The following is a 9,848-nucleotide window of genomic DNA, read 5'->3' on the forward strand; positions in this document are numbered from 1 at the left end:
GTGTCCAGAGCAGGTTATTCTCCAAACCATTCATTAGGCATCCAGATGTTGCCTTTGCTTTTGCCATGCAACAGGTGTTTCTATGGAGCTGCTATCAATGATGCCTTGTCTGTTCCCTGGGGTGTATTCTAGTTGGGATGTTTCCTCCGGCACATGTCTTGGCAAAGCTTCATTGTTTTTGAGCAACCAGGTGAATGAGAATGCCTTACAGCATATACACTCTAGCGTGGGTTTCAATTCATTAAGGAATGAAGATGGACAACAAGTATCCACACTTGTGTTTCCTGCTGGTCCCTACTAAGGTTCCCCCCACTGAATGATTGATGCATGTAGCACCATAAAATATGGAATTGGCATTAGTAGGGTCAGTTGTTAATAATTCATTTATCTGAACAATGAAAATGTCATTTTTTGTGTGTGAAGAGTGACTAATCTGCTTCAACCATAAGAACCGCCTTTCGTAGTGCATGTAGTGTCTTATGTTAACATTCTCTCCATCCAGGCATTCGTACTTCAGCCATCATCCTAGACTCTGGGCATATACACGACATCAGGGGAATGTACGGTACATGCAGGAGGCAGCATTCTTCCTCAGAGCTGGACACCTTCTGCCCTACTCAATGTCAGATTACAACACAACCGACTTCATCAACCCCTCCACCTTCATCCTGCTGGGCATTCCTGGCATGGAGATGGCCCATGTCTGGATCTCCATCCTCTTCTGTACCATGTACATCATAGCCATCTTGGGGAATGTCACCATCCTGTTCATTGTGAAGATGGAGCCGAACCTCCATGGGCCCATGTACTATTTCCTCTGCATGCTGGCCATCAGCGACCTGGTCCTGTCCACAGCCATTCTACCCAAAATGCTGGCAATCTTTTGGTTCATTTCCAGGGAGATCAATTTCAGTGCCTGCCTCACGCAGATGTACTTCATTCACTGCTTCTCAGTGATGGAGTCTGGAATCCTCGTGGCCATGGCTTTTGATCGCTATGTGGCCATCTGCAATCCACTGAGACATTCCACCATCCTGACAAACCCCCTGGTGGCCAAGATTGGTCTGGCCGTGGTGCTGCGTGGTGGCACACTTATACTGCCCTATCCCTTCCTGGCAAGGCGTTGGCCATATTGCAGAACCAACATCATCCCCCACTCTTACTGTGAGCACATAGCCCTGGTGAAGCTGGCCTGTGCTGACATCCGTGTCAGTAGTTATTACAGCCTCTCTGTGGCATTCTTGGTGACTGGTCTGGATGTGTTTTTTATCACTGTGTCCTATATCCAGATCCTCAGGGCCATCTTCAGCCTCCCCACATGGGATGCCCGAGTCAAGACTTTTGTGACCTGTGGCTCCCACATCTTTGTCATCTTAGCCTCTTACACACCTGCTCTCTTCTCCTTCCTCATGCACAGGTTTGGCCACAACGTGGCCCTGCATTTCCACATTATCATTGCCAATGTGTACCTTGTGGTGCCCCCCATGGTACACCCCATCATCTATGGTATGAGGACCAAAGAAATCTGGGACAGGCTGTGTCATAAATATAAAGGGAAAGGTAAACACCTTTAAAATCACTCCTTGCCCAAGTAAAAACCCTTTCACCTGTAAAGGGTTAAGAATCTAGGATAACTTCGCTGGCACCTGACCAAAATCACCAATGAGGAGACAAGATACTTTCAAAAGCTGGGGGGAGGGAGAAATAAAGCCTCTCTCTCTGGCTGTGTGATGCTTTTGCCGGGGACAGAACAGGAATGGAGTCTTAGAACTTAGTAAGTAATCTAGCTAGAGATGCATTAGATTCTGATTTCTTTAAATGGGTGAGAAAATAAGTTGTGCTGAATGGAATGGAGATTCCTGTTTTTGTGTCTTTTTGTAACTTAATGTTTTGCCTAGAGGGATTCTCTATGTTTTGAATCTGATAACCCTGTAAGGTATTTACCATCCTGATTTTACAGAGGTGATTCTTTTTACTTTTTCTTCTATTAAAATTCTTCTTTTAAGAAACTGAATGCTGTTTCATTGTTCTTAAGATCCAAGGGTTTGGGTCTGTGTTCACCTATGCAAATTGGTGAGGATTTTTATTAAGCCTTCCCCAGGAAAGGGGGTGTAATGTTTGGGAGGATTTTGGGGGAAAGACGTTTCCAAACCGACTCTTTCCAAATTATATCCCTGTTAGACATTTGGTGGTGGCAGCAATAAGTCCAAGGGCAAAAGGTAAAATGGCAAAAGTCCTAAGGCAAAGTCCAAAGGCAAAAGTTTGTACCTTGGGGAAGTTTTAACCTAAGCTGGTAAAAGTAAGCTTAGGAGGTTTTCATGCAGGTCCCCACGTCTGTACCCTAGAGTTCAGAGTGGGGAAGGAATCTTGACAAGCTGGTCCAGCTATTTACTCACAAAGGGACCTAAATTTTCCTCCTGGTGCTCTGGCTTTCAAAGCAAGCTCTGTGCATAGCTGACCGATGACATAGTTCTGAGACTTCTTTCCTGAATCACTTACTGGGCAGTCAAAGACACATTAAAACCTTTCCTGAAGTCACTGTGCTGTGTCAACATTACAAACTGGGGAGTCGGTAAATGTACCATTCACTGGGTTGCCACCTTTCTAATTGCTGGTAACTGCAGCCCCCAAATACCATCCCTTTCTGCCAGAGTTTTGCCCCTGCTTTGCTTCTTCCCCAAGGACTTGCCCCTCTCTCTCACTCTTATCCTTCCCTACCCCTGTCACTCACAGGATGATTTCCACCTCCCTCCCCTTGCCACCACCTGGAAGGGAACAATTTTAGATTTTGTTTGTGGGAGGCAACTTTCACCGTGATTCCAGGGGCTACTTAGGCTCTTGAAAACTCTAGTTTTTGGCAGATAACAGCAATGAGCTGACAGGAGCGCTGTATCTAATTCCTATAGAAAAAAAAGAAAAATATATATTAAACCCCCTCAGCTCTCATACTAACATATTCTGACATCTTATGGGAAGTTATGTAAGGGACATTGGTTAGATTGAAAAATTTAATGTATATTCTAATTTTCTTACTAACTCTGAAGAGAAAGAGACTCCATCAGGACTCCTGGTTTCTATCTCAGCTCTGGGAGAGAAGTGGGATTTGGTGGGTTTAAAGGTAAAAATGAACAAGTCTTCTAAAATTGAATTATCCAAAGTATGCAATGAGCTGGGAACAAACTGGAACATGATGCTTCCATGTGTTCTGATGAGAATCCAGAGATTCCCAAATTGCACAACAGGAATTAGTCCTCATGAAGTGGTCTTTGGAAAACCCAGGCCCAGCTGCGAAAATTTACTGTACCCCCCAGATTGGGACACTATGAAAACACTGGCAATAACAATTTGAATAAACAGTCTCAAATACTGAGTGGGTACAGTCCAAGAAGAGGTGGATGAGGAGTTTTTCAAACAACTAACAAAAACATCCAAAGCAGAGGACTTGGTGGTAATGGGGGATTTCAACTGTCCAGACATCTGTTGGGAAAAATAACACCGCAGGGCACAGATTATGCAATAAGTTATTGGAATGTATTGGAGACAATTTTTTTGTTCCAGAAGGTGGAGGCTTCTAGAAACTACTAGGGGAGAGGCTGTTCTAGACTTGATTTTGACAAACAAGGGGGAACTGGTTGAGAAATTGAAAATGGAAGGCAGCTTGGGAGAAAGTGATCATGAAATGATAGAGTTCATGATTCCAAGGAATGTTAGAAGGGAAAACAGCAAAATAAAGACAATGGATTTCAAGAAGGGAGGCTTTAGCAAACTCAGGGAGTTGGTAGGTAAGATCTCATGGGAAGCAAGTCTAAGGGGAAAAACAATAGAAGACATCTGGCAGTTTTTCAGAGAGACATTATTAAGGGCACAGGAGCAAACTATCCCACTGCGTAAGAAAGACAGGAAGTATGGCAAGAGAGCACCCTGGCTTAACCAGCAGATCTCAAATTATCAAAAAATCAAAAAAGAGTCCTACAACAAGTGGAAACAAGGTCAAATTACAAAGGCGGAATATAAACAAATAACACATATATTTAGGAGTAAGATTAGTAAGACTAGCTAGATCAAATTAGCTAGAGACATAAAGAGTAACAAGAAAACATTCTACAAATATATTAGAAGCAAGAGGAAGACCAAGGACAGGGTAGGCCCGTTACTAAATGAAGAGGGAAAAACAATAACAGAACATGTGGTAATGGCAGAAGTGCTAAATGACTTCTTTGTTTTGGTTTTCACCAAGAAGTTTGCCATAGAGAATGTCAGTGAAAATTGGGTAGGTTCAAATGCTAAAATAGGTAAAGAACAAGTTAAAAGTTACTTAGACAAGTTAGATGTATTCAAGTCACCAGGGCCTGATGAAATGCAGCCTAGAATATTCAAGGAACTGGCTGAGGAGATATCTGAGCCATTAGCTATTAACTTTGAAAAGTTATGGAAGACAGGGAGATTCCAGAAGACTGGAAAACAGCACAATAGTGCCTATCTATAAAAGGGGAAACATGGGAAACCAGGCAATTACAGACCAGTCAGCTTAACTTCTGTGCCAGGTAAGATAATGGAGCAAATAATTAAGGAATCAATTTGCAAACATCTAGAAGATAACAAGGTGATAAGTGATAGTCAGCATGGATTTGTCAAGAACAAATCATGTCAAACCAACCTGATATCTTTCTTTGACAGGGTAACAAGCCTTATGGATGGGGGGAAGAGGTAGATGTGGTATATCTCAACTTTAGTAAGGCTTTTGATAGTCTTGCATAACCTGCTCATTAAGAAACTAGGGAAATACAACCTAGATGGAGCTACTATAATGTGGGTGGATAATTGGTTGGAAAACTGCTCCCAGAGAGTAGTTATCAATGGTTCACAGTCAGGCTGGAAGGGCATAACGAGAGGGATCAGTTCTGGGTCTGGTTCTTTTCAATGTCTTCATCAACGATTTAGATCATGGCTGTCATAAATATAAAGGGAAGGGTAATCACCTTTAAAATCCCTCCTGGCCAGAGGAAAAATCCTTTCACCTGTAAAGGGTTAAGAAGCTAAAGGTAACCTCACTGGCACCTGACCAAAATGACCAAGGAGGAGACAAGACACTTTCAAAAGCTTGGAGGAGGGAGAAAAACAAAGGGTCTGTGTCTGTCTGTGTGATGCTTTTGCCAGGGACAGAACAAGAATGGAGTCTTAGAACTTCATAAGTAATCTAGCTAGAGATGCATTAGATTCTGATTTCTTTAAATGGCTGAGAAAATAGCTGTGCTGAATAGAATAAATATTCCTGTCTGTGTGTCCTTTTTGTAACTTAAGGTTTTGCCTAGAGGGATTCTCTATGTTTTGAATCTAATTACCCTGTAAGGTATCTACCATCCTGATTTTACAGAGGGGATTCTTTTTCACTTCTATTAAAAGTCTTCTTGTAAGGAAACTGAATGCTTTTCCATCGTTCTAAGATCCAAGGGTTTGGGTCTGTGGTCACCTATGCAAATTGGTGAGGATTTTTACCAAACCTTCCCCAGGAAGTGGGGTGCAAGGGTTGGGAGGATTTTGGGGGGAAAGACATTTCCAAATAACGTTTTCTCAGGAACCCAGATAAAGTTTGGTGGTGGCAGTGGAGTTCCAAGGGCAAAGGGTAAAATAGTTTGTACCTTGGGGAAGTTTTAACCTAAGCTGGTAAAAGTAAGCTCAGGAGGTTTTCATGCAGCTCCCCACATCTGTACCCTAGAGTTCAGAGTGGGGAAGGAACCTTGACAATGGCATAGAGAGTACACTTATTACATTTGCAGATGATACCAAGCTGGGAAGGGTTGCAGCTGCTTTGGAGGATAGGATGAAAATTCAAAATGATCTGGACACACTTAAGAAGGAACAATCAGTTGCACACATACAAAATGGGAAATGACTACCTAAGAAGGAGTACTGAGGAAAGGTATCTAGGTGTCATTGTGGACCACAATCTAAATATGAGTCAACAGTGTACCGCTGTTTAAAAAGAAGCAAACATAATTTTGGGATGTATTGGTAGGTATGTTGTAAGCAAGACACAGAAGTAATTCTTCCATTCTACTCATCCAACAAAGCTTATTACAATTAAAAATACAAGACTGGCCAAAAATACTGGACTGTGCAGCCATTTGAAAATAAATACAGGAGCAAAAAGTCCAGTGTTTTTGCAATCTGCTACATTTAATAAGGTTTCAAGTTTAAATCGTTATAACAATAAAAGCCTTCATAGCATTATGGCCATCCCAAGGTAAATGCAAAATCCAGTCAAAGTGTATTATGCCAACAGTATGGGAACGTTGGTAAATAATACTTATGTACAGCACTATCCCACTGTGCACCTAGTGACTAAAACTGTCTTAGAAACTAATCAGGCTTGTTGTGCAAAACGTAATGGATGGTGGCTGTGTGAATGCTATGCCACAATTAATACCAATGACACAAAAAGAGTCTGGGCCCGATTGGTACAAAAAGAACTAATCAATGAGCTGATACAAATACAAGATGGGGTGTGTGCTCTGGGCTATTCCAATTTTTCTATGCATGGAAACATTTGTTCTGAAATCAATAGAGAATTTTGTGTGCAAGTCACTAGCACTGTCCAAATCGAAACCCATGCCTTTTGACCAGCAAGTAGTGCCAATGAAATTATTACTTCTTCTGGCAACCTACAAGATTTATTGAGTAAATTGTTTCCCCAGCTGGAGTGATTACAATTCGACATACATGACTTGGTGGCAAGAACCAAGGAAGCCTTAATACCCATAGCTTATCTTATCCAACAACGAAGCAAAGAAATAGAAAGAGAGGGGGAAACACCTTGGTGGGCAATTCCATGGGATGTCGCTCTACACCCATTAGTCCGAACACATGTAACGCTGATGGGAATACAAGCCATAGCAGTAACTGCACTGATGGGAATGTGTTGCTATCTGCAACCTCAAACCAAAAAAGCCACATTACAACACTGGGTTCAGAAAGCAATGGAACTGGCTATCAACACTGCCACAGTAATGAATAATCATTATAAGGAATAATCAAATGCTTATTAATGTTTTAAAAAACAAATGTTTGTACTTGTGCAGTTTGTAAGGGCTGTTGGACATCTGTACACTTGGATACTCTGTGAGGTGTGTTGAACCAAAAGTGTCCTATGAGAACTGTTTAAGGTACAAACATATATTATTATATATGCATTTACATCTATGTCTGCATACCGACTATCGACATTACTCATCTAATATCATGTATTATAAGTTATATAGGGAATATGTCTGGGTTTTTAACTATTCAAAAAAATCATGTAATCCCTCATATATATTAGTATATATACCTATAATATTCTATAAGGTATAAGAACAATCCACTTATAATCCTGAACAAAGCCCATTTCCTCGACCACCAACTAAGTATAAAGGCCTCTTCATGTCACCCACAGGTTATCAGAGCAAAACTATACACCATCCTCCTCAGATGTGGTCCTGGGCCTCACATTCACAGGTCCACTGTGAGAAACTAAAAACAATTAAAAAATAAAATCCGTCCATCAGTCGTATGAGGAAATGTGCAGACTGAAGGACAGATGGGGCATGAATGTGTGGACAGGAAAGTTAGGTAGCCTTATAACAGTGTTTAGCCACGGGGCCGTCTTCAGTCCGTGCATTATGGTTTTCTGGGATGATGGGCGAACATCCTCCTGATAAAAAGACAAAAAAGTGGGGGAATGTAGTCGGAAGAGAGCCTGAGACATAAGCCTGGGCAAAGGAAGTAGTGAAAGCTTTACTGATATAAAACCAAGACAAGCTGTGAGCAAGAGGCAGGACCTGCTCACAGAATCTGGCAAGAACAGGGTGGATACTGCAGAAATACACGTTCCTAAGGAGTTCTGGGCACAAAGCACTCACGCAAACACATCCCGATATCAAGTGGTACCAGAATATCCTGATACGAGGATGGTTATAAAAAAATAACAGGAACACGCTGACCCCTCCTAAAAGATAAGGTCAGGATACAGTACATGATAAAGATGTTTTGATCAAACCAACTTACTACCCACATCAGGGGGCAGTAACTAACGATGTCAGAGGGGCAGTACGTAACTTGTTTGTATCGGGTACTAAGATGTATCTCAGAGGGAATGTCTTCGTCTAGCCTAGGGAGGAATAGGAAGCCCCGCTGTTCACTGAGCTGGCCCATTGTGATGGGAAAACCTGTACTTGTGGTCTGGTAGAGTCTGAGGGATATTAGTACTGTGCTTCATTGACAATAAACCTGGCCTGGTACCTTCGTACCTTGATGCATCTTGTGGTCATTGGGCGGTTCGCTCAAGGTTTCCTGTGCCAGCTGTCTGTGCAGAGCTGGGGCCACACATTGCTCTGGCTCTGCTTCCAGAACTGACTGCTCCCTGAGATGCTTCTCTGACACCTCTGGCTCTGGCCAACACAGCTCTGCTCCCAGCTCAGCCCGGGCCTCTGGTCTCTCCTTATCTCAGCCCCACTATGGACCAGGCAGCCCCAGCACACATGGAGGATGGGACCCCTGACCCCCCCGCCCCCCCCCAGCCTCCTGACTCCCTTATTTTCCTGCCTGCCCTGTCTATCAGGCTTACCAGGAGCATTGACCTCTCCCCATTGCCCCTGGATCCTGTGAGTCTCAGGGGCCTGGTTTCCCGTTGACCCTTTCTCTTCCTTTCGGTACTGGGAGCTGGCCAAACAAAAATCCTCACGACGTTTCTGTGAGGGGCCAAAAGACCCATTACATTCCCCCTGGCTAAAATTCTGCCACAGCCAGAATGTTCACACTAGCACATCTGGGCCCAATATTAACAACATTTACCAGCATCATATACATTGATTAATATTAATAATGATTCAGAACATTTCATATATTTAACCTCCCATGTCCACTTTATACTATACATGACAATATTCATTAAAACATGACATAATACCAATCACATAATCATCTCTAAGTTTAACAGGCAACACACCCCTAGCAGTTCTCTGGTACCTTCTTAAGACTGGCAACTCATTACCCATATGTTGTATTGCCCTGTCCCCGGGTAACACGAGGTCAATTTGAAGGATCTGTCCATTGTCATCAGATTTTGAGTTTGCCACACTGGTTTCAGTCTCCCTGGGACATGCTGCTCTAGGCCTCCATGAGCCCTGGTCAGACTAAAAGTCCAACGTTTTGTCTTGTCCCTAAGTGCTACTCTACTGCTACGAGGACTGCCTCGTTCAGGCTGCATAGTGCAAACCGGCAGTTTGGGATTGTTGTGAGTGACCACTATGAGGGCTTTGACGCCCACTTCTCCTGCAGTTTATTATGTCTCCGGTGTTTGTAGTTATGAACAGGTACCCAGTTACCAGGTCTGATGAGAGGCACATTAGGCTTGTGATCATAAGCCCTTTTGCTACTTTTGGCTGTGTTTTTAGTTGTACTGTGAGCAACTTCACTGGCTGCCTTTGGCCTGTCATGGACCCCTTTGAGACACTCATTAGAAGTGGTCACCTCATCCTTAGAAAAGACTTCTTGATGCTTCTCTGGCAACGCCCTTAAGTTAGCCCCCTGCGCAGGAACCAGCCCTTGGGCACTGCTTGAACTAGGACTGGCAGTCTCCCACCACATCTTTCCCAGGGAATGGTAACTTGTTCTCCCTCCTCCCTCCTTGTCACCCACAGCTCATTGCCATTCTCTTCAAATGTGATCTTCACCTGAGGAACCATCTCCCTCAGGCCGGCCTTCGCACTTCAGTTCAGAAGGCTCACTGGTGCTCTTCCTTTGATGACCTGAGTCAGTGAGTTGGCTGGCAGGACCCCTTTAAGAAGGCTGGACCCAGATGTAGGCTCTAC

At 43.2% G+C, this 9,848-nt stretch overlaps 1 protein-coding gene across 1 annotated transcript; it reads left to right on the forward strand.

Annotated features, from left to right (window-relative positions):
* Nucleotides 1-569: 569 nt before the first annotated feature.
* Nucleotides 570-1,574, forward strand: LOC141980997 (olfactory receptor 52E8-like). Its single transcript, XM_074942822.1, has one exon. It carries the CDS (start codon nt 570-572, stop codon nt 1,572-1,574), a length of 1,005 nt encoding a protein of 334 aa, XP_074798923.1.
* The last annotated feature ends 8,274 nt before the right edge of the window (nt 1,575-9,848 follow it).

The sequence above is a fragment of the Natator depressus genome, chromosome 1 (genome assembly GCF_965152275.1).
Source record: "Natator depressus isolate rNatDep1 chromosome 1, rNatDep2.hap1, whole genome shotgun sequence".
In the NCBI taxonomy this organism is placed as follows: domain Eukaryota; kingdom Metazoa; phylum Chordata; order Testudines; family Cheloniidae; genus Natator; species Natator depressus.

Excerpts from the sequence above, each read along its gene's own strand:
- LOC141980997 (XM_074942822.1), top strand. The coding sequence starts at position 570 with ATGCAGGAGGCAGCATTCTTCCTCAGAGCTGGACACCTTCTGCCCTAC.